The 25,513-nt window shown below is 39.1% G+C and overlaps 1 protein-coding gene across 2 annotated transcripts in view; it reads left to right on the top strand.

Moving 5' to 3' along the window:
- Positions 1 to 25,513, top strand: part of mgmt.L (O-6-methylguanine-DNA methyltransferase L homeolog) — a 291,396-nt gene that overhangs the window by 235,686 nt on the left and 30,197 nt on the right. For both annotated transcript variants that reach the window (NM_001368113.1, XM_041568329.1), the window contains one exon: positions 16,090 to 16,229. In NM_001368113.1, the coding sequence (NP_001355042.1) occupies positions 16,090 to 16,229 (140 nt within the window). The remainder of the gene's footprint in view (positions 1 to 16,089; positions 16,230 to 25,513) is intronic.

Genomic DNA, 25,513 nt, shown 5'->3' with positions numbered 1-25,513 from the left:
GTAATAAAACAGTAGCTTGTACTTGATCCAAACTAAGATATAATTAATCCTTATTGGAAGAAAAACCAGCCTATTAAGGTAAATTTAATGTTTATTTGATTTTCTAGCAGACTTTAGGCATAAAGATCCAAATTACAGAAAGATCAATTATTTGGAAAGCCCCCTGAGCATTCTGGATAACAGGTCCCATACCTGTACTAGCATTGCACAATGTTCGGGAAGGGTTTTAGCCCAATTTCCCAGGTAGATTTGCTCCAGGTTGCTCAGGTTAGTTGGATGACCTGACTTGGTACTTGGGGTCTATAGGAGAAATTGTACTGGAAGAATCCACCAAAGTCACATCGGACTCTCAGGTTCCATTATGGCAGCAGCTGAGCAATTGCCCCCATAGAGCAAGTGATATAAACTGCAATGTAATGCTGAAGTAATTGTGCATCTGGCACACCTATAGAGTAAAGCCTGGCAGAGTGAATGGTAACAGAACCTCATGTCTGGAGAAACATTCCAGATCTTCGCTCGCAGTCAAGCTGGGCTTAAAGCCAGGGCTGTGGGAAAATGACAGGGTTAACCCTCTCACGTTTCTGGAAACCCACATAAACACTACAGGGTCACAACGGTCTGTGCTCCAGGAGTGGTGTTATTTATTTAAACTAAATGGATATGTGACCTTTCACAGTTTTCATTCCACATTCAGTGACGGGAACCTGCAGATAGTTTGAATAAAATTGGAGTCTGAAAGTTAGCGTTCCCTTTATGACAAATACATGAATGTGGGTATTTTTCACTACAAAAGCCTAGACTCAGCCAACCCCCCCCCCACACACAGTTTTCTAAACTACAACTCCCAGCACTGACCCAACAGGCTTTGGTTGTTAATGGAATTCTGGGATATGTAGTCTACGATATCTGGTCTACTTTTAGGGCAGAGACACACGTGGAGATTTGGGGAGATTTAGTCGCCCGGCCGACGAATTGCCTCTTCTTCGGGCGACTAATCTCCCCCAACTGCCTTCCCACTGGCTAGAATCTAATTCGCCGGCGGGATGGCACTCGGAGTGCTTTGTTTTCCGAAGCCACCCAAAGTTTCCTCATGGGGCAAAAATCCGAAAAATTCAGGCTTTTCGGGAAAAGATATGAAAAAATCAAGCGATTTGGGGGAAAAAAATCAGATTCAGATTTTCTCTACATTTTTGTAGAGTTTGTCCCTAATTTGATCAAATCGTGATTTTTTTTTATTAATAAATAAGGTCCAATCGTGGATTCTAGTTTGGTCGAACTTTTCGGATTAAAATAATGAGAAAAATTCGGAGTTCGATAAATAAGGCCCCCGTGTATCTGTTTGGTAACATAACTCAGGTATTTCTCCATCATAAACCACCATTCTGCTCCATCATTTTATTCAAGTATACACCCTTAGATGCGAGGCCCTATTGTACATTTAGTTTGTTCTGTTGTTTGCTGTTTTGCATGAAATTCAATGGCATCTAGTTTATACAATGTGCATCTTCTCATAGTGACAACTTAGACTTAAATTCCAGTTTTTCTTTAAGGAACGTGTGAACATAATGTCAAGACTGGCTAGCCATGGCATTATCTTGTGCCGTATCAGCCTACACAGAAACCTAAACCTTTCCTTCTATCTGGATGGAATGCAGTTAACGAATCACTTAGGATAAGGCTCAGCAACAGATAGGAAAATGGGCAGACTAGGTGGGCTAAGTGATTTTTATCTGCAATCAATTTCTTTGTCTCCGTTTGCTTTTACTGTGTGCCGGATCGAGAGCGCCAGGCTTGAAATGTGCATTTCTACTGAATCAGCAGCATTTGGACGAATTAGCCCCTGTGTAATTGGGAACATTATAACTGTACATTTTCCAGAACCAGGAGAAATCCAAACATATTTGAGCACTGGCAGCTATATGTTAGTGTTTTACCGGAAACGTTATCCCGGCGCAAATTTCTGTTGTCTTTGATACATCACAGTAATGTCTCCACGCTTTATTGTTTGCAGTTTATGTTTGTCTGCTCATGTGCATTACATGCCTGGTAACGCTTAAATAAAATAATAATCTGTTGATGGGAATATCGTTAGTATCATCCATTGTTACATATGAGAGTTGGAGGCCCACATTGGCTAGTTCAACCCAGTGTTAATACTGATGTATTTGAAGGTTTCTATTTTGAGGTGCTAAATGGATTAATCGAGGAAGAAAATATACAAAATGCTACAGTTAGAGCTAGAAGGATTGCAAATATGGACACTGTTGTGTGGCATGTAGGGATGAGCAAAATATTTTGCCGTGAAAAAAAAACACACCCATAGATTCTAATATATAGTTTAAAAAAATATTGAACGGTTTGCAAAGTATTGCACAAAAAACACCCATTGACTTCAGTGCGTGGATTTTTTGCAAGGTCACAAATTTTTGGCGAAGTGAAACGTGTCAGATTCTCCCATTACACTGCACTGCAAATTTGGCACCTAAGCGATCGATGCGCTGGCTTAAAGGGGTTGTTCACCCTTATCTCAACTTTGAGTATGATGTAGAGAGTGATCATTTTTTATTTGTAGTTTTTGAGTAGCGATGGGCGAATTTATTTGCCAGGTGCGAATTTGCGCGATTCGCCGCCAGCGAATAAATTCGCGAAACGCCCGCAAAAAAAATGGACGCCGGCGTCAAAAACGGTCGCCGGCGTCAAAAACGAGACGCCGGTGCGAAATTCGCTAATTTTTCGGCGAAGCGAAACAGCGCAAATTCGCCCATCACTATTTTTGAGTTATTTAACTTTTTATTCAGGATCTCTCCAGTTTACAATTTCAGCAATCTGGGTGCTAGAGTCTAGGCTAGAGGCCTCAATAGAAAGACGAGTAATAAATAGTAGGCATTTTAATAAATGTGCAGCCTTACAGAGCGTTTGTTATTAAATGGGGTCAGTGATCACAATTTAAAAGCTAAAGTCAGAAGAAGAAGGCAAATAATGAAAAACTTAAAAAAGAGAAAATGAAGGCCAACTAAAATGTTGAAAAGAATTAGCCAATCTATAACATACTAAAAGTTAACGTGAAGATGAACCACGCCTGTAAGTTATATACAAACCCCAAGCATATACATATATATATATATATATATATATCTTTGCCCCTGTGATAGTCGCTATAACCTTTTGCTGTGAAATTTGGCTGTTTAGCAGTGCCAATTGCTGTATGTGACATTTAGAAATGTTTGTGTCGAAATCCTGTACAAGTTCAGAAGGGATCGATTTTGTCATTTTCAGCACTCTAGTGGCCTTGTTGATATAAACAAATGGTAACTTTGACTGTTAGCAGATTCCCATCCTGTTCCTAATGGCTCTTCCTAAGAACAAGCAGCCACAAGTCGCTGGACGGGCTTATTTGTTTATTTTCAGCATGGGGGACAAATTCAATTTGGAATGAGGAATTTGTGCTTGAAAAAAGATTTCACACAATGTCCTTTCGTAAGTAAAAAAGGTCTAAATTCAGCTAAACACATTTGTAGAGGTACCAGTAGATATCTTCTTAATTCCTGTCAATGCCTCCCCTCCTCTATTACAGTAAATGCTGGAAAAAACCCATGACTGTCACTGCCATGAAAAATGGAGGATATATATATGTCCACCTGGCAATGCCCCTGACCCAACCTCACCCGTCCCAAACCCAACCTCTGGCCCACAAAAACCCCAACTTCTTTCATGTCTATTTATGTTTATTCTGTCTCTGAACATGGTTTAAAGGAGAAGGAAAGGCTTCATGCACTTGGGATTGCCAAATGTTAGGCACCCCCAAGTGATTGTATTGACTTACCTGAATTCCGGGGCCGGTGCTCCTATCAGCAGAAAACTGCACCCGGGCTTATTCCGGTGAGAGCCACTGATCGATCCTCCAGCTTCTTCTTTCTTCAAAGTTCCCTGAGCAAACGCATGCGCAGTAGAACGAAATAGGCGACTTTTTAGTTAAAGTTTGGTTTTCTTTCTACTGCGCATGCACAACCGTGCAAAGGAAAGAAGGAGACGGAAGAAGTTCACTCCGTGGTGTTCACTGGTATAACTTTGGGCCGGTGCAGTTTTCGGCTGATAGGAGCACCGGCCCAGGGTTTAAGGTAAGTCAATACAATCACTTGGGGGTGCCTAACATTTGGCTCTCCCAAGTGCATGAAGCCTTTCCTTCTCCTTTAACCAGCTAATGTAACTTCTTAAATATCTTGGCTATAGGGTTGCCAGTTATTTTACTACTCAGCTGGTTAAATCAGAGGCATAACTATAGAGGTAGCAGACCCCAAGAGTAATGCCCCGTCCCTCTGTGGGCCGTAGAAGCAAGGGGAGGGCGCAGGCGGGCAGACGGGAGGGGGGTTTGGAGAGGGAACGGAGTGGGTGTGGAGTTGGTAAGGGCTCGGCACACTGCAGTTATGACACTGGGTTAAATACTTTTTAAATACCAATTTTATATTAATTTTCTTGTCACTTATTGCTTATTGATTGCTATTCAAAAATGCAGTGGTGCAGTTTAGCATCTGTGGGTGTTGAGTGCTAAAAAGGTGCACATTTGTGACTGTCACTACCTGTATTTTTTATGAAATATTTACCATATCACCTGCATATTTATTATATGAAATATTTATTACATGAAATATTTATTGTATTTAATCAATATGAATTGAAAGTGAAAGTGATTATTTATTGTTAGTAAAAATGAGAGGACTACCGTTGGGGGATGGGCTATGTAGGCGGGGAGAAGTGATGTGTGATTCAGGGTTTTCCTGACCCGCATCCGACCCTAACCCGCCCTGCTTCAGCCTGCACCCGCGCTTCTGGGTTCCTTTTATAGACCCGTGCCGACCCCCCAATGACATCGCAAAAGGGGCGGGGCGAGCAGACGCAAGACTATAAAGCCGGAAGTCGGAAGCCAGCATTTGAAGGAGCGAGGAGCGGTTCCATGACCTGTATAAAATCTCCTCGGTAACTTATAATATCCTTATAATTTACAAGAGGGGGTACTTTATTCACTATATATAATATGTACAGTATACAGGTAGTGGACCTGTTATCCAGAATGCTCAGGACCTGGGGGTTTCCAGATAATGGATCTTCCTGTAAATTGGATCTTCATACCCCAAGTCTACTGAAAATCATGTAAACGTTAAATAAACCCAATAGGCTGGTTTCACTTCCAATAAAGTTTATGTCTTCATTGGGATCAAGTACAATGTACTTTTATTATTACAGAGAAGAAAGGAATCATTTCTAAACACTTGGATTAAATGGGGTCTATGGGAGACTGCCAATCCGTAATTTGGAGCTTTCTGCACGACAAGTTTCTGGATAACGGATATATATAGATATATATATATATAGATATATATATATATATATATATATATATACAGTATATATATATGTAAGTAAAATTGTGCCTAATCATATAGATTTCCTTTTTTGCTTTTTACTAGATTTTTCTCTAATTTTCTCACTATTATATATTTATTATATTCATATTAAATGAATATTGCAGGTATTCTATACTAAAAGGAAAATATGTTTTTTGTCCACAACAATAACTACTTTTTCTTTTTTTTTTTTGTTTGAATGCTGCATTATTATTATTTCTCATTTTACTCTGGGCTGAGTTACTAGACCGCTTGCGACGGTTCCTGCCTTTCGTGAAACTCTTTACATTATACTTGTATCACACGCCGCAAATTGAACTGTTTTTCCTTCCAGCAATCGTACATGTTGCAAATTAGAGTTAACAATGTTGATGTTGAAAGATATGGATATATCAAAGGGAAGGGGCTTTTGAAGAAAGGATTAGTACATATAGCCTGGGCTATTAATAGTAAGCAAGAGCTTCCTGCATTTCCACACATGTAGAGTAGCTTATCATCCTTGTATGCTGAAAGATCTTTTATCTTAATCACCTTGCTTTGTGCTGTTTGCTATTTGGACACCTAGATGCTTCCATTTGTATGTTGTGTGTGCATTTGTATTTGTGTGTGTGTATATATATATATATATATATATATATTTATATACACCCCAACCACAAGTTTTTTTTAAGACACATACAAATGCTTAAATATATCTGCCACTACCCAGATAGTAGGTAATCAAATTATTAGATATGGAATTTGCAAGTGTTTTGGAGGAAGTTTCCATAAGAGACTTAAAGGGATACTGTCATGGTAAAAAAAAAAAAATTCAAAATGAGTCAGGTAATAGTGCTGCTCCAGCAGAATTCTGCACTGAAATCCGTTTCTCAAAAGAGCAAACAGATTTTTTTATATTTGATTTTGAAATCTGACAAAGGGCTAGACATTTTGTCAATTTCCCAGCTGCCCCATGTCATGTGACTTGTGCCTGCACTTTAGGAGAGAAATGCTTTCTGGCAGGCTGCTGTTTTTCCTTCTCAATGTAACTGAATGTGTCTCAGTGGGACATGGGTTTTAACTATTGAGTGTTGTTCTTAGATCTACCAGGCAGCTGTTATCTTGTGTTAGGGAGCTGTTATCTGGTTACCTTCCCATTGTTCTTTTGTTAGGCTGCTGGGGGGAAAAAGGGAGGGGGTGATATCACTCCAACTTGCAGTACAGCAGTAAAGAGTGATTGAAGTTTATCAGAGCACAAGTCACATGACTTGGGGCAGCTGGGAAATTGACAAAATGTCTAGCCCCATGTCAGATTTCAAAATTGAATATAAAAAAAATCTGTTTGCTCTTTTGAGAAATGGATTTCAGTGCAGAATTCTGCTGGAGCAGCCCTGATTCATTTTGAAAAAGATTTTTTTCCCCATGACAGTATCCCTTTAAGGGCAGAGGCACCAGCTCCGATTTGCGGAGATTAGTAGCCCGGCAATAAATCTCTTCTGCTTCGTGACTAATCTCCCCGAACTGCCTTCCCGCCGGCTAGAATCTAAACCGCCGGTGGGATGGCACTCAGGGCGATTCATTTTCCGAAGTCACCCAAACTTTCCTCACGAGAAAACTTCGAGCGACTACGGAAAACTAGTGTCTGGTCTGGCCACAACCCTTGTCCAATGGGTTGATTTCTACTTTAAAGGAGAACTAAAGCTTAACTGGTGGAAAAGTAGGGCAGAGATGTTATAGGTTATGTTGTGGGTTTTTTATACCAACCCAAGGCAACCACAGCCCTTTAGTAGAAGGAAGAATTGTGTCTCCAAAGATGCCCCAGTAGCTCCCCATCTTCTTTTCTACTGATTCACTGCACATGCTCTGTGCTGCTGTCACTTACTGAGCTTAGGGACCCACTCACAATATACAGTACACATAGAATAGAAATAATGAATCCTTATCAAAAGCAAAACCAGCCTATTGGGTTTATTTAATGTTTACATGATTTTATAGTAGATGAAGATCCAGATGCAGAGCATTCTGGATAACAGGTGACATACTTGTATTTCTAAATCTGGCATCTCTGTCCACATTAATTTTTACAGTTTAGTCTTCCTTTAAACAAAGAAACCATTGCTCAAAGCAATAATCGATCCTACATTCCCCCCCCCCTTCCATTTAGCTGTAATACAAATGAAGTTTATTTTGATGCCTGATGACAACAAGCTCTGTTTAAATGAAGGGACTTGGGCACTAGGGATGTAGCGAACTGCCGATTTGGTGTTCGCGAACACCGGCAAAAAATGCGAACGTTCGCGGACAGTTCGCGAACTTCGAACACCCGCTAAAATCGTTCGATTCGAACGATCGAAGGAATTTAATCATTCGATCGAATGCTTTTCATTGAATCGAATGCTTACAATCGTTCGAACGAATGGAAATCGTTCGATTTTAGCGGTCGAAGGAATTCGAATGGTCGAACGACTTGTATTCGAATCGAACGCGAACTCAAAATGCGAACGTTCCCAAACATTCGCGAACATTCGGCGGACGCGAACGGTCGAAGTTCGCGCGAACTAGTTCGCAGCAGAACAGTTCGCTACATCCCTATTGGGCACATCTGAGCCAAGTTGTTACAGTTTGCTCCATCTCTAGGTATGAACAGCTCTAAAACAGTGAGGAAAGCTCAGCAGCTGCTCTACAATACCATATGGAACTCGCACAGTGATTTTTCAGATCAGTGTTCAAATAATGCAAATCCCCAACATTTAATAATATAATCAGTGCTGGGATTACATAGTGCATATTTTCTCCAGCTTTGTCCATAGCCAATAATGTTCTTTCCTTGCGTATTTTTTCTTTCTTGTAATCTGTTCTATTGCTATGTTAATTAGATTCAGCCATTTGGACATTTACTCTGTGCTTACAGTAATGCCCTTACTGGTGAATGATGTTTCTGGAGCCAGTCCCTTGTTTCCTCTAACCGTTCCATGCTCCAGTTAAGTTTCCACAGACTTCTCATTTTATTCTTACAGGTTTCCTAAAGTCTAATTCCAAATCTCCTGCTGAGTCTTACCCCCCTTTTCAGTCCCCTCTGCAAAAAAGAAAAAACGTTGGAAAAATAGAGACCAATACTGGCTGTTCTCAATGACTTCTTTTTTTTTTTAACATTAATAAAAAGAGAACTTTCAAATAAAAATCCAATCGTGGAAGTCAATATATTCTGGCAATCATTAAAAAAAAAAAAAAAAAGGCCAGTGCTAATTTAGCTGCCCTGAAGAGGAAATAATTATGTAAAGTAACAACGTCCTTTCAAATAAGCTCTCTTGGAGAAGGAATCACAGTAAACAAAATATGTTTGCCTAAAGAAATTCTCCCAGCAATCACAGAGTGGCACAAAACATCGGCGCTAATGAACCCGAAGCTTTTAATGTGGTTTCTCCAGTTAAATTGATTCATGAATTTTGAAGAGAACATTATCTAATGAATTTTCTTTGAATAGAAAGCAATTAAAAGGACAAATCAGACTGATTAACCCCACAGTCAACCTACTGCCACAAATGGCGCACAGCATTGAAATTATATCATACAAAATAAAAGTGGAACAGATTCCCTATCTCTTTTTTTTTTTTTTTTTTTTGCCCTCTGCTAATCCATGTAAATTAATGAACAAAAAAGTTAATTTCTTTGGTGACCTTCTTCTAATATCACCTGGATTATGCTTATGTTTAATTTGCTTAATGTTATAATATTAAAGACTAAACATATTTTTTTCCAACAAAGTGATTATCATTCCCTACAGTCTCAAATTATTTTTCTCTCTCTCTTTCGTTTAACCCACATGATAAAAGTGCACTCTCCCCTTCCAGGCAAACTTAAACGACTCTGCTGGAAGCTGTACAGTTCAGTGACATCTTTTGCTGTCTAGCTACGGGGTCGGAAATGTGTCGTCGTATTGTATGCGGCCTGAAAGATTACAAAAAAGATAATAATAAGCTTTAAATTCATAAAATGGCGTTAATAGGGAACTAAAACTAATTAAGACCCATTGTTACGGTGTTGTGTCTAAATACAGATGGGCTGCTGTGCCGTGTCACACATAAACCAACCCCGTGCTTCTAAATGTATTACTCCAGATCTTTTGTGTACAGTATATACCATCAAAGCTACCAGGACCACTGGGCAGGATAACTACACTTACTAGTTTCCAAATTTGCCAGCCCTGGTTAAATTGCTTGGCAGGAGGCCCACTGAGAAACCTTTTATATAATGCTCCTTATCACAAAGTCTAACAAAGGCTTCAGCTTGGGTTGGAAGGGTTTGTTTATACAGAGGGCTTCATGGTGGAGTTTGATTATGTTCATAAGAACAGGAAGGAGAGTGATTTTATGGATGGCATCAGTCGCATAAAACTTCCATTTTATCATGCGGCATTTGTAGTTGAGTTTGTAAAAGAGCCCAAATTCTCAGTCAGGACCATCATCAAATCCGTTGTAATTCTGGTGATGCCCCTATATACTACATGTGCAGTTCAGCAGGCTTCAGTACAAGCTCGTAGATGTTTGTTAGATTATAGAGTGCTTGAAATGTTTATACAAATGACAATGTAGATTGCACTACAGCTGCAGCTAGTGGCACAGTGAAGTCATGGTGATATGTTTATTGCCTTCCTCAAGTCTGTTGGGCTGTTCTGCCTATAATAGAGCAATAGTATACCTTTAGAAATCCCAAATTAATAGGTGGGACTACTTAGGCTATCCCCTCATCAAGAATGAACATACCCATTGACACCCAGGTATGCCCTAAATCTGCCCAATGTCTTCTTTCATGTAAGACTGGCTCCTAAATGGGGTTGTGAATCAGGATTGTACCATCTAAACAGAGGCATTTTGGAGGTATGCAAAGGGAGTTGAGGATTGGGTGGCACAGTTTTCCTCATGTGTTGGAGAATCCTGAAACTACCAACACTGGAAGTAGTGCCAGGTTGCGTTAATAGGAACACCAGACTTGGCTGATACATTAGATAGCTTTAAGAAGGGGATGCATGGCTTTTTAGCAAGTGAGGGAATACAGGGTTATGGAAGATAGCTCATAGTACAAGTTGATGCAGGGACTACTTTGAAGGAATTTATTTCCCCCGCCGAGGCAAATTGGAGAGGCTTCAGATGGGTTTTTTTTGCCTTCCTCTGGATCAATTGGCAGTTAGGCAGGTTAAAAAAAAAAGTTAAAAAGTTGAACTTGATGGACGTGTGTCTTTTTTCAACCTAACTTACTAAGTTACTTGCACCCAGTGAATGGGATGAAAATGTAATTTGTTGACCATTTTGAACATGTGCCCTGAAAATTAAACATCCCCCTCTGGAAATGTTAGGTGCAACTTGCGTCTGATATGGGTCAAGAATGCAAAAGCAATTGAGTCTGTTTTGACACATCTGGTGCAAATTGTGGTTGAAGCAACTTCTGAAATTATGCGATGAACACTTCATTATGGGTTAAAAAAGTAAATTTGCCCACTAAATGTGTGCTTGTAGATGACCCAATGGATGGCACTATAAGAAGCACAAGGTGGCACACAGAGGAAAAATGACAAATCATATTTGTTAGCTTTGGTATCTCCTTAAGGCGTCTCATGAATATGTGTTTGAGGAACATTAAATAATAACCTACAAATACAATCTATAACCTGCTGTATTCCAAACACCAACCCTACCGTAGATACAGACATTTAAATCAAAGCGACAACCAACTAATCAGGCCATAAAAACAGTAAACTGGAGACTTTGGGGAACCCTATTTAACAAGTTCTCTTTTTGTGCTTTAATCTACACATTTCCATTTATCAAGTGATTTCAAGGGCCCCTCCTCAACTGCTGATTCAGTAACCACATGAATCCCCTAATGAAAATACGAGAGTGCTGAGGTCATCAACCAACAAGGCAGCCTACTGCTGACACCAGTAAAAGGGTAGGGGGGTACGAATTAAAGAAGGTATTTTGTCCTTTTCCTTTTATAATTTTACAGTTTACCTGTTAAAAAGCAGTAATGAGGATAGTAAATGATCATTATGTGAATAATATCATTTTCACAGTGTGAAGGCACAGCAAAATGCTCCGCTAGAGATTAATAATAACAAAGAACTTCTGCTTTGGGTTCTTAACAAAAAACTGGCACTCGGCTGTAAAAAAAAGATCTAACAATATCAATATTTGGTTAAATAAGCTAAAGTAATACGCTCACTCTAAATTAACTTGGGAATTGTCCAAGAAAGAGATCTTCAGTTCTGGAAAAAGAGAATTGTTGTTGCATCCAGATATAATGAATCATTTGGACCGAGCTAAATCAACCTGCTCAGGACAGCTATTTATATGCTATATACAGATTTGCTAATTGTTTAAAGGGTCGCTTTACTTTTTATTTTCCCTCTAATGGAAATATTAAGAATTGAATGTATGTTTATGCAGTTATTAGCTCATCTTACAGTTTTAATCTTGTCTAAGCTGCTATTGTTTTTCTGGCAGGTTGGCTACTTGCCTGCTCATCTCTCTTTATTGGTTCCTTTGTGTTTCCACCAGAAAAATACATGGCATGACATTATTATGGTCACACATTTCCATCAATAGCAGGAAGAACTAGATTTTCTTATAGACTCTACAGAGTGGTACCATTTATTTTTATGCCAGCACAGGTATTCCTCTGTAATAACCTCAGTTGTACAGTAGCTTTCACTAATCTATCTCTAGGTTGTCTATGTTTGGATAATCACAGATCACTGACATAGTGGCCCTAATTAAAACTCTGTCCATGCAAAGACATAGCAAGGAAGGGCTAAAGAGCAGTGGACTTGAGCAGGTCCGGACTGAGAATTAAAATAGGCCCTGGCATTTCAGGTACACAGAGGCCCAATCAGCCCACATAGAGTCCCAAACAGCCCCCACCAGCCCACTAAATACTGACTTTCTATGGGACCTTATAGCAGCCCCTCTGGCATTTGCCAGAACCCACAGATTGCCAGTCCGGGCCTACTTGAGGATGACATATGATTCCAGAGTTGGTGGCTTCTCATTATTTTGATTGCTAGTCACATCCTGTCTACCAACAAGCTGAAATGTTCACACAGAGTTCTGGTCACGTATGTGCACTCGTAGTACTCAGGTATCCAACCATGATGAAAAAGATGTCTCAGAGTGAAATAAAAGAATCAAATTCCAGTCCACAGTCAAGGCTTCCCTTAACTAAGATAGAGATGTCGGCTCGCACACCCAGGCCTTCAGTCAGGATAGCCAGGTGCTCAATGCTGGAGGGATCGGCACCCTCCCCAAGGTCAATAGTAGAAATACACTGGCACACACGGCAATTCAAACAGGGAAATCCCTTGTGTCTTTATTTGCAGAGAAGCAACGTTTCGGGGCAGTGCTTGACAAAGGGGTACTGCCCCGAAACGTTGCTTCTCTGCAAATAAAGACACAAGGGATTTCCCTGTTTGAATTGCCGTGTGTGCCAGTGTATTTCTACTATTTCCCTTAACTAAGAACCAGTTTACAGATATAGGAGAAACATTAGTTTATCAGTCTTTTAGCCATAGTTCCAAGAATATTTAGGGCATCGAATATGACCATAATGGACCCTCAAGCTTGGTGCTAAAGGAGATCAAATAGACATTCACCCCAAATCTCACTTTAAGTGGCCTTCAGCCTGAGCCCTTCTGCCGCTCATCCATGCCTCCCAGGTGGGGCACCCTCACAATTTGTAAATCATTGCAAAAACAAAGGTGAGGGAGATATGTTTATAGTACAAAGATTGTTGATCAACATTTAAATTACATTATGGCCTTTCTTCTCAATGAGCTGAGACCATTATACAAAGTAAATTGAATTTGTCAGAACTGAACCTGACGCCAGGTAGGATTAGGGAAAGTGACTTTGTTATGAATATAATACTTTAGAACCCAAAACTCTAATTTTCCCAACAGTGGGAGTTGCATGATTTATTTTACTGTAGGATAAATGATTTAATATCATTAAAGTGTATCCACTTTTAAGGCCTAACTTGTTATTATTTCATTTTGCCAGATGATCAACCAGTACAGCTGTCTTGATGATTGAAGTGAAAATTTCAAAACATTCTACAACAAATCAATCTTTTAGCCTAATGTCTTTAAATTGCTTTGATATGATATTTTTTAACATAGCAAACCATGATTTTAGCTGTCATAGACTTATAATAACAGACATTGTTCATTTTTGTCGAAGAACAAAGACTAGATAAACAATTTCAGAAGTAAATACCCTGACCCTTGCTTTTACAAAGGATTTCACAATTTTTAAAGTGCTAAAACTATTTGTTATTTTGTTGATCTAGCATAACCCAAGGAAGAATGTTGAATTCTTCTTTCCAAAAAAACTGGTAACCACTAAAAAAAACAGAATGTTTCGTTAGGGAATTCCATTAAGAAAATAAACATTGTGGATCAATTATCCCAGGCTCCAGGGTGAACATAGTTTTTTTTCAGTTTTATTGAGCAACAAAATGTTGACATGCCATCAAACCACAATTATGTCAATGTTGAGAATATTTTAAAAAAATATTGAAATTCATAGATGTGAACAACATTTACCCCATCATTGTTGTGTTGTCATTGGGCTTAGGTGGGGCAACATCAGTGCAAAGGTGAAACTTGAATGTTATATTCATCCATTTCCCACCTTTATGTATGTTTTAGCTCATGGCCATACAGACAACTGCTGTCATCCGGAGGACGGGCTGTAAGTGAACAAGAAGCAGTCATCGATTAAGCTGCAGATATCACATCTGAGCTCCAAGAAGGCAGCTGCTAACCAGTGGTGGAAGCAGACCCATCTTATTGTTTGAGGGCACAGTGGGATCATGTCTGCTTTAATTTTATATATGTGAAAAGGTCATGCTCCCAATGTTTTTGTGGACCTTAAAATGATTTTGCTGTCACAGTTACTTTTAGTTATGTCACTTCCACTTACGTAAGCAAATTGGCTGTGACGATTAAGAGAGCAAATACTGCCCTCGTGGCACTTGAGTTTTGTGCATGTGAGCCTTCTGGGTGGTTTGGGGTTGTTGTTGGTATATACCATTCGTTTGTGTCATTGGTTCCCCTACCCATATCTGTTGGGACTACTGGGTACTGCGGATTAACACTTGGGTGTATTGTTGTCTGTTCTTGTAATTTTGACCCAACCTGCTTGAGTTCTTATCTGGTAACATACTTTCACTTTCCACCCTTTCTCTGTTATTTGACTTCAATCATGCCTACCGCCTGCCCAAGCCTCTTCCTGGTTCTAGACTTACATTGGCCATACATAGGACAAAAAAAGCTGGCAAAGGACTGATTCAGCAGCTTATCAGTTCATGTATGGGGCACTCAGACTGGTCTTACCAACCACTATGCAGCCGAAAATAATCCAGATGTTGATAGAACGTGTTTAAGAATCCCGTCTTCGTGAAAAATTAGTGAGATTGGAAAAAAATTGCAAAACGCATTGAAGTCAGTAGGAGCACGACAATTTTTTACATGTGCAACAGTTTTTTCTCACTACAAATGCATTAAAGTCAACAGGCGGTTTTTCTTGTGGCGACTTTTTTGTTCAAATACACTAAAGTCAGTATGCGTTTTTCTTTTTTGTCTCCTCGTCAATTTTGTCGCAATGGATTTTTTGCCGAATTTTAGCTGCAGTTTCGTGAATACATTTGCCAATGAATATGTGCGTAATTTTGCCGCAAATCCATGCCTGGTGAAAAATTCACTCGTCTTGCATTAAGGGAGGGGTGAGGCCACAAAGGCCCGAGCCTAGGGCGGCACAATTTTAGGGGCGCCATACTGCCCAGCTGCATCTACTGCCTACTGAGGATTGCGTGGGAGATTTGGACAGTAGTTGAAATCTACATCACGTGTCCCAATGCTGGCAGGTAAGGTGCAGGCATGCACACTCGAGAGGAGACTGGAGCGAAAAGACATGGTCCACCTTAGGAAAATAGAAATCTGGCCCTGCACCCATAGAAATATTCTTTTGATTTAGCTAAACTGTTCATATTGGGTGTGAAGTTTTTTGTTTTGTTTTTTTTTTGTGGGGGGGGGAGTGAGTTGTAGTGTATGTCAGAGATAATGACTTCATTAGGTCATTCATGTCATAAAGTTTTCCAGCCAAAGACCTTGTGCCCCTGACTTACACAGTTCATATTGTGAAACAGTTGGGTTTCTGTCCTTTTCACATGCTCACTCATTCCTACTTCACTTTTTCCCACCTGGTCAATGTATATAATGACAAGCCATTTATGTAGTGATGCATTTTAATGATTTATGAAGCATATTTGATGAAATTGCAAACTGAACTGAAGTATGGCAGTCATTGGTACATCCACTTAATGAACTGCTATGATAAAGGTGTGCACTACCTCAGTACAAGATACATATTTTTAAAAAGCCAAGGTTTATATCATAGTGCATTATAGCTTCTTCTCTAATAAAAAAAATATTTGGTCTTGCTTATCTCTGCAGGTGACAAAGGGTTGAAATTAGATTTTGAATACTTATATTTGCTTTGTGCATGGTCCCTCCAAAGAAACTGAAAAGGAACCTAAGACCTTTTTGATTGTGCTATTATGATACTCGGCATTACTCTTTTTAAGATAGCAACTGCTTTTCATCTATATAAAAGAACAAGCATTTTAATTGTACAAATGATTTCTTCCTCCACAGACTCGTTCACCAAAGCTGTATTGATGGCACTGTTAAAGAAGGTGAAACTTGGAGAAACTGTGTCTTACAAGGAATTAGCTGTCATGGCGGGGAACGAGAAAGCAGTGAGGGCTGTGGGAGGAGCGATGAGGAGTAATCCGGTAAGAATGTGTATTCCTAGGGGCTGATTTATAGAAACATGCTCTACCCTGCACCAGTGATGTTACCTATATCGACCAACCAGATGTTTTTCTTTTTCTAACTAGCAGTAGACTGTTCAAAGCTCATTCGAATTGGTTACCATTGCCAACTTGCACTTGTACTATTTAGCACCTTTAGTAAAGAGCTCTGTTGGATGTTTGATGGGAATGTATAATCTCAACCCTCACATCTTTTACATGTACAGTAACAAAATCGTTACTTTCTCATATAAACAGATGTCTTCCATTCGAATTAGTCACCTAGGGCAACCATACTCAGCACAGTTATTGTGAATAAATAGAAGCTCATAATAAAATCCTCACTATTCCATATGGCATTCTGTTAATCTGCTTGATTACTCCTACACATGCCCTACAAACAATTGGTTTCTCTCCCTTTGTGCTCTGGGAGTAGCCATGTTGTTCATTTAATTGGTTGGACTAATTGCAGTTCATATCACTGCCTTCAGCCAGACCATGCTCTAGGGATTACATTATGGAGAGCATTTATTAATATAGATTAACAGCAATTATTACTCTAAAATATAGTTAAGGCCTTACCAACTGGAGGTCTTTGGGCTGGTTGTGGCCTTCCAAGATATATTATGTATCACCCAGTCTGTCCCAAAGCTTTTATGAGTTATTTGTGTTGCATTGTCATGTTATTATCACCAGACTCCTTGATATTTCATATTTTGGCTTGTTGACCTTGAACATGTACAGATAGATCATAAATGTATTCTTAGTATAGATATTTCCCTGTACTAAGGCAATTCAGTGGAGCATTATGTGGATATTATTCACATTCAGTAACACTTGTTAGACTTAAAATGATCCAACCCGAAAAACCTGTAGTATGCATCTAGGTGGTCTTTAGAAGAAATATTAGGAGAAACAAGGTGCCCCAGAATAAATTGTAAATGACTCACCAGCCCCAGACCCCCAACTTTAGGGAGCGGTACGGCAAAGGTATGAAGAAGAAACAGGACCAACCGGCACTCAGACGGATCCACAGGACCAGAGAAAATTAGTTAAAAAGTATATATTTTATTTGTACAAAGTTAAAAAATGTATAATTTGCATCTCCATCCACTCATGGAGATGCAAATTATACATTTTTTAACTTTGGCCCTGCTTCTTCTTCAGGTCTTTAGAAGAAGCCAGGAATGATTGTATTCATTATGGACTTTACCAAGATAGTTATTCATGTGTACAATCTGAATATCCCTTGTATTTTGTCTTAAGTGGAAACATTGGGACAGTGTGGTCAGCTCTCTCAGTCCTTTTATGGTGTCCATCTGTAGGAGATAAAGTTGGAGTTATAATCTAAATCTTATATAGGAGCATAGTGTTTGGGTACGTCACTTGCTCATGTTCAGTCACATGGTGCCCCTATCCTGACAGATCCCTAAGAGCTTTACACATTTATGTATATGGGGAGTGACATACAGTTCGGCCCATAAATATTTGGACAGAGACAACTTTTTTCTAATTTTGGTTCTGTACATTACCACAATGAATTTTAAGTGAAACAAAATCATTTTTAAACATTTGAATTGCGGACTTGCAGCTTTAGTTCAGTGGGTTGAGCAAAAAGATTGCATAAAAATGTGAGGAACTAAAGCCTTTTTTTTAAAAAAAATCACTTCATTTCAGGGGCTCAAAAGTAATTGGACAAATTAAAAAACTGAAAATAAAATGTGCATTTCTAATACTTGGTTGAAAATCCTTTGTTGGCAATGACAGCCTGAAGTCTCAAACTCATGGACATCACCAGATTTTTAATGCTCTGCCAGGCCTTTACTACAGCGGCTTTCAGTTGCTGTTTGTTTGTTGGCCTTTCTGTCTGCAGTTTAGTCTTCAACAAGTGAAATGCAGCTCGATTGGGTTCAGATCAGGTGCAATCTTTTTGTTCAATCCACTGAATTAAAGCTGAAATGTTCAGAACCAAAATTAGAAAAAAGTTGTCTCTGGTCAAATATTTGGACCTAACTGTAGTTACCTACTTAATATGGGTTGCAAAAAGTCTGCTGTCCATCAAGTTCCACCTTTTCTTCTGTTCTCCAATGTAATTTAGGGAAGGATGGGAAGAACAAAGATTAGGTTTTGACAGATCTGCGGTTAACCAAGGACCTAGCTCCCACCCAGTATAAATCTGCATTGAATGTATTTAGAACAATTTCCCTAGTACAGGGGGAATACCTATGCTAGGCATAACTTCTGATCTTTCTTTACAGGTTCAAGTTGAGTATCAAGTTAATATGGGTAGCAAAAAAGACTGCTGTTCATCAAGTTCAACTTTTCCATCTGTTCTCCAATGTCATTTAGGGAAGCACAGGAAGAACAAAGACCAGGTTTTAGCAAATCTGCAGTTAACCAAGGACCTAGCTCCCAACCAGTGTAACTGTTGGTCAAGTTGGCCAAGACTTGGAAGTGTAGGGTGACAGGTTGGACATCACTATGAAATATCTCTTAAACTTGGCCAGTATGAGACCCTGATAGCTAAATAGGTTTGTGTATGTATATAACTTTTTAAATTATTGAGCATTTAATTTATTTAGAACAATTAGTTGAATTTATATTACACTGAAATATACAGACACACATTTTATATGTATGTATATATATATATTCTATATATATATACTTATTTGACATGCAGCTATTTTGGTTGTATTTATTTTTCTATTCCTGACTTCATTTTCTCTCTGCTGCTTTCTTTGCTAGCTCCTCCCTTACCCACCCCCCCATGTCAAAACCACATTCCTTCCCAATTATTTTAATTGTTGACAGATTTCACTCACACGTTTCCAAGCTTTTCAGCCTGATTCTGATTTCTCAACAAAAGCAAAACTTGGCTGTACATGGGTGGCGATTTAATGACTACACTGTCCATTTTACATTTGTGACTCACTGAGGAATTTTGGCACCGAGCTGACCCACATAACCAGAGTGGGAAAATTTAAGTCTAGTGGGCAGATTACAGCAGAGAAGCATAAAGACTTTGGAGACGTGCCATGCTTGTTTTACAAAGGAACCACGCATATGTTCGTGTATGGAAAGTGCATTGCATCTAACGAAGGATTAAAATCAAAAGTGTCTGTGCCAGCATGTTGCAAGTGGCAGGGCTCAGCAATGTAACACCATGGCTATCGTTATTAAAACATCTTTCAATAAAAGCAAACTGTCAGCAAGAAAAATAATAGCTCACATTTAGAAGAGAAGGAGATGGCTGAAAGGCAACAGCAGAAATGAAAGGACGTCATGTGTTTAGAACATACGTTAGTGTAACAATTTACATTTCAAAGAAAAGTAATTAAAATATCCTGTTTTTATGGGAAAAGTTATACAAGTCCCAATCTTTTTTTTTTCTATATCTGCAGCCTTAAGAGCAAGTGTCTTTTGAGATACTTAGTTTTTAAATGGTATGGGCTGGATTCCACCAGGCTTGTCATCAGGAAAACAATTGCATGTTTATTTTATAATGCATAGCCAGGTTATGGACACCAGTATTTATGTATAAATATAAGTGTGACAGCCTGTACGACTATATTTAGAGGTTCCTTGGTGGGTCAGTAGGGATGTCAAGGGTTCTCCTTCCCCAATTTGCCAATACTTTTGACCAGAATATCTAACTCATCATCAGAGTGTTTCCATTGGTTCAAGGACCTGGTTGCTCAAGGACCATGCTATTCTGACAAGACGTAAAAATGAAAGTTGCTTTGATTAAAGATGCCATGTTTAGCTGGCCTATGTGTAGGCCAATATCTGAATGGAGTGTGCTGTGATTAGTTGGGCAGGTTGGAAAATACCATCAGACTGGGCCAGTGGGACACTAGGAAAAAGCCTGGTGGGCCCTGTTGATCCAGACCTGCTCCCCCCCGACCCTCCGTCGATCTTGACAAAGTAAAAGGTACACATAGGGTTATGGCACTGGGTATGCCATGTGGAGGAACTTACTACTGGGGCAGGGGACCCCTGAGGGAGTGTGGGATGCCTAATGGCAGGCCCTAAAACACTCCAGTCCAACGATGCCATCCAAAAAGGACTTCATTAAGCCAAGTATGCAGCCATTTCTTAACAGATGGAGCACAGACCCTATGTGATCAAATCATTGGTCAGGGGTACACTGATCAAATATCTGCTCATTGGGCAGCTTATCAAACAAGCAGATCTGTATGTGTTTATTCAGTTAAACTTTCAGTGTAATTATAATATTGAATTCCTCTCTAATCCGCCGAATGTTAAGCTATAATATCTTCAGCGCCAGTACTCGAACCTCCAACGGCCTTTAGCACCAAGTGAAAATAAGATATGAGCAAACAAGTATGGGTATACTAACTAAAGGAAGTCTTTTCATTACCTTTGCATTAACTTAGTATGATGGGACTGAGTCATATTATAACTTGTATTGAATTCATACATCCACATGTAAAAAAAATACGATTTTATTGGATTCAGAAACAAATCTTATTTTGTGTATTAACTTTTAGTATGTTGTAGAGCAGGGATCTCCAACCTTTTTTACCCGTGAGCCACATTTAAATGTGAAAAGAGTTGGGGAGCAACAGAAGCATAAAAATGTCCATGGCGGTGTCAAATAAGAGCTGTGATTGGTTATTTGGTAGCTCCTATGTGGATTGGCAGACTACAGGAGCGTCTGTTCATCATTACCCCTGGTTTTTATGCAACCAAAACTTGCCTCCAAACCAGGAATTCAAAAATAAGCAACTGTTTTGAGAGCAACATCCAAGGAGTCAGAGAGCAACATGTTGCTCACGAGGCACTGGTTGGGGATCACTGTTATAGAGAGCGATATTCTGAGACAATTTGCAATTGGTTTTCATTTTTTATTATTTGTGGTTTTTGAGTTGTTTAGCTTTTTATTCAGCAGCTCTTCAATTTGCAGTTTCAGCTGCTAGGGTCCAAATTACTCTAGCAACCATGCACTGATATGAATAATAGACTGGAATATGAATAGCAGAGGCCTGAATACAGAGATGTGCAATAAAAAGCATCAATTACAATAAATTTGTAGCTTTACAGAGCATTTGTTTTTCCCCCATTAGAAAGCTGGAAAGAGTCAGAAGAGCAAGGGAAATAACTAAAAAAAAAACTAGAAAAATTGATAATGAAGACCAATTAAAAAGTTGGTCATTCTTTAACATACTAACAGTTAACGAAAAGGTGAAACACCCCTTTAATTTGTTTATTGATAAGTGAATTTCCCCATTATATATGCATTATTTTTCCCTGGATACGGAGTATTTTCATGCATTTTTATGCTTTACGTTACTGGTATGCGTTTCAGTGATCCAAAAAATTTCGATATTTCCCTTTTGTGGGACCAGCGATACCCGCAGGGTTAAGCAAAGCACCATCGTTGGCACATTTAAATAGAAATGTACCTTGAAGTGTGTTGAAATGTTTTGCAATATCATTACAGTATAAATAAAACATTTCTGGTTTGATAGTGTTAGCGAGTTTCCGCTGCAGACCGAAAGTGGGGGGATCTGCAGAAAGCCCTTTTTCCCCCCTAAAGCAGCTCTGAATTCTGTAATATAATCAAACGGTGGCATTATATTAGCCAACACAAATTTTTTTATACTACCACGAGGGATGTAAAAATAACGTAAATAAGACTGACCATAGCCAGCTCCCCGTCCTGACGCTTAAAAAACAAATTGCTCAGGCTTTTGCTGTGCTATTTTCATTTCTACTAACAGGAGAGCTGTTCACCTCACAAGCCACTGTTCCTCTAGTTTGGATGCTGCTCTTCTCCTGCAGCCTCAGGGCAAAGTTAGGTACATTTCTAGCAGACAGCAATTACATATCCTTTTTGCACTAAACTGCATTGTTATTCTGCGAGAACCGTCTCCTGTTGGTTTGCATTATATTTTCCTGTAATATTCTATACTTGATAATGCTAGAAATACCAACTTATGTAGTATTCAAATCAACACCGCAGTGGCATTCTTTTTTTCTAGTCTAATGCATACTTGTATTTCTCTATCCGAGAGCGCATGTCAAACCTAGGGCTTGGGGGGAAAGGAATTTATTATTGGTGTTGGCATGTCCGTGCACCTATTTGATTTTTACTGTTTATAGTGGTGGGACTGAGTCATATTATTACTTGTTGTATTGAATTCATACTTCAACATGTAAAAAAAAAAATATATATTTTATTGGATTCAGAAACAAATATTATTTTGTGTATTAAAGGTGCTGTTCAGCGTTGCGTTAACTTTTAGGGGGTTATTTACTAAACTCTGAATGCAGAGTCAAAATCGTGATTTTTTTTTATAAAATTGGATTTTTAAAAAAATCACAATTTTTTTCGGAATTTATTAAACCCCGTGGATGGAAAAGTCAGAATCAGAAAACCTGGCATCTCAGACTTGTCGAGGTTGCATATATGTCAGTTGGAGAAATCCTAAGGATTTTTTGATGCGCGCTGGGTTACGCGCAATTTGCATAAGAAATCTGAGTTTCTGGGTGATAAATGAAAAAAAATTGTGAAAATCTGATTTTTTCCTGCTAAGCAAATTTTCGGGGAAATGTAATAATAAATAAGCGTAAAAAAAATCCGAGCGGTTTTGATCGGAGTTTGTAGCAGAAAATGTTGAGATAAAATTGGACTTTGATAAATAACCCCCAGTATGTTGTAGAGAGTGATATTCTGAGTAGGGACACCCATAGACTTGTATGGCGGCGTGCGTCAAAAAAAAAAAGACGCGCGTCAAAAAAAAATTCGCCCCACAACAAAAATTTTTTGACGCCCATAGACTTTAATGGGCGTCTGCGACATTTCGCCGGCGGCGAATTCTTTACGAAATTAAATGGGTCAAATTCACCCATCCCTAATTCTGAGACCCGTTTGCAGTTGGTTTTCATTTTTATTTGTGGTTTTTAAGTTATTTAGCTTTTTATTAAGCAGCTCTACAGTTTCAGCAATCTGGTTGCTAGTGTCCAAATTACCCTAGCAACCATGCGTTGATTTAAATAAGAGAGTGGAATATGACTGGAATATTAGCCGTTACGAAAAATTTTTAGCCTTACAGAGCAGTTGTTTTTTTATTTTTTAGATGGGGTCAGTGACCCCCATTTGAAATCTGGAAAGAGTTGGAATGAACCTTATTTATGAAGAAAAAAGGCAGAGAAAAAAAGGTTTTGGCAAACTTCAGAGCTTTCCCCGAAAGTTTGTGGTTTCCGTGTAAAAAAAACTGAAATCGACAAGTTTTTTTGCGCAGAAACCACAAACTCATCTGATATCGGTGCTGACATGTCAGCACAGACACTGGGACCTTCCCCATTGACTTATACAGGACCTCGAGAGCTTTTAGATGCTGGGGTTTCAGATTCGAAGTTTTTAGATCATCAGACTTTAATAAATTTGTAGTTTTTTTCCTCCGAAAACCACGAGTTATAATTCCTGGGCAAACCTTGTGCATTTTTTTCTACATGGGGGGTGGGGGTTATAGTATTATTCTTATCATTTTATTTTGTACTAGTGATGGGCCAATTTTCCCCGCAACAAAAAAATGGCCTTAGATTCCAATGTGTAGTTATAAAAAAAATTGGGAGGGGTGGAAAAAGTTGCCACAGAAAAAACCCAATGACATCCATGTGAATTTTTGTTTCGGAAATCTTTCAGTGAAGCAAAAGGGGACAGATTCGTTCATCGCTCTTTACTACAGTAATGCATGCAAATGGAGCCACCATAAACTGCATCTGGCACACTCAGCAGTGCCCCTTTTTATACAGGTATGGAATCCGTTATCCAGAAAGCTCGGCATATAAGCAAATAAGTCAAAGTTTCAAAAGTGATTTCCTTTTTCTCTGTAATAATAAAACAGTAGCTTGTACTTGATCCCAACTAAGATATAATTAATCCTTATTGGAGGCAAAAGAATCCTACTGGATTTATTTAATATTTAAGTTACTTTTAAGTAAGAAAAACCCTAGGTCCCAAGCATTATGGATAACAGGTCCCATGTGTGTACCATGAAATGAATGATGTGCAATGACAATCGTGTGTGCTAGACACAGATTTTGGCTCCATCTACATCCCCAGTAAATAAACTTAACAATTAATGCAAAGCCATATATTAAACACTTTCTGCGGGAGGCCAATCAGTGCGCTTCGTTTTCCGAAAATGCCAGAAGTTGCCTTACGAGGAAACTTTGAGCGACTTTGGAAAACAAAGCATTCCGAGTGCCATCCTGCCAGTGATTTTGATTCTAGCCGGCGGGAGGCAGTTCGGGCAGATTAGTTGCCCCGAAGAAGAGCCGATTTATCGGCCGGGCAACTAAATCTCCCTGAATCTGAGCGCGTGTCTCTGCCCTTATGAAAGTCAAAATGACGTTTCAAATCTCTTCTTCAAAATTGGTCCATTTTCTATTTCTTTTTTCTTATTTTGAGCTCCAGCTGGAAATATCTTGCAAATCCGTGTCTCTCTATTGTTCTTCTGAAGAACGTCCCTCCCGTGTATACTCTCCTAAACACTTGTACGTTTAGCTGTTTACTATTTTCACACTCCTTTCGCATGTAGGCCAACAAGAAGAGCAATTCTTTCATTCTTTAACTTGAGGGTCATTTTACTTCTTTGACATTTGCGGCTGGTGGCTGTGACAACAAAACAGAAGTACAAAGGTATTAGAGCTGGGTTCTGTGATCTACTGTTACTGTTCGAGTGATGGCATTAAATCTGTCTGTTTATAGGCGTCTGTTCATTAGGGAAAGAAAAACAAGAACATTACTATTGTCAAGCAATAATTACTCTCTTTACAATTGTTGTAATATTTACAGGTCCTCCGAACTATGGGAAGACCATCTCCCAAATTCACTAAAGGGCCACTTGTCACCAGCGAACACTTCACACCACTTGGCCAGGTGAAAATTTGTTACCTCTACGCTAATTCACAAAAATGTGAAGTTGCGTCCTGGGCATCGATCGATGGCGTTCCTTCGCCAGTGCGAGCGTTTCAAATCGAAATGACGCTAGTGATCGCTTCTGCCTAGCCAAACTTCGTTAGTCCTCTTACACTTAGGTTAATTTGAATGGGGCAGGTACATTAAAGTCATATGGACGTCTTTATTAGAGATGTTGATGCTTGGAGTGGTGACTTTTTATTAAAAATGTCCAAGGAACATGAATAAAGACAAAAGAGATCCTCTAATGCCCTACACATGCGCCCACCCTAAAACAAATGTTCCATGGCCCATGTTTTTACAACTTTTATGC

Source organism: Xenopus laevis, chromosome 7L, assembly GCF_017654675.1.
Source record: "Xenopus laevis strain J_2021 chromosome 7L, Xenopus_laevis_v10.1, whole genome shotgun sequence".
In the NCBI taxonomy this organism is placed as follows: domain Eukaryota; kingdom Metazoa; phylum Chordata; class Amphibia; order Anura; family Pipidae; genus Xenopus; species Xenopus laevis.
Note: the sequence above shows the minus strand (reverse complement) of the source record. Positions and strands in the feature narration are given on the sequence as shown.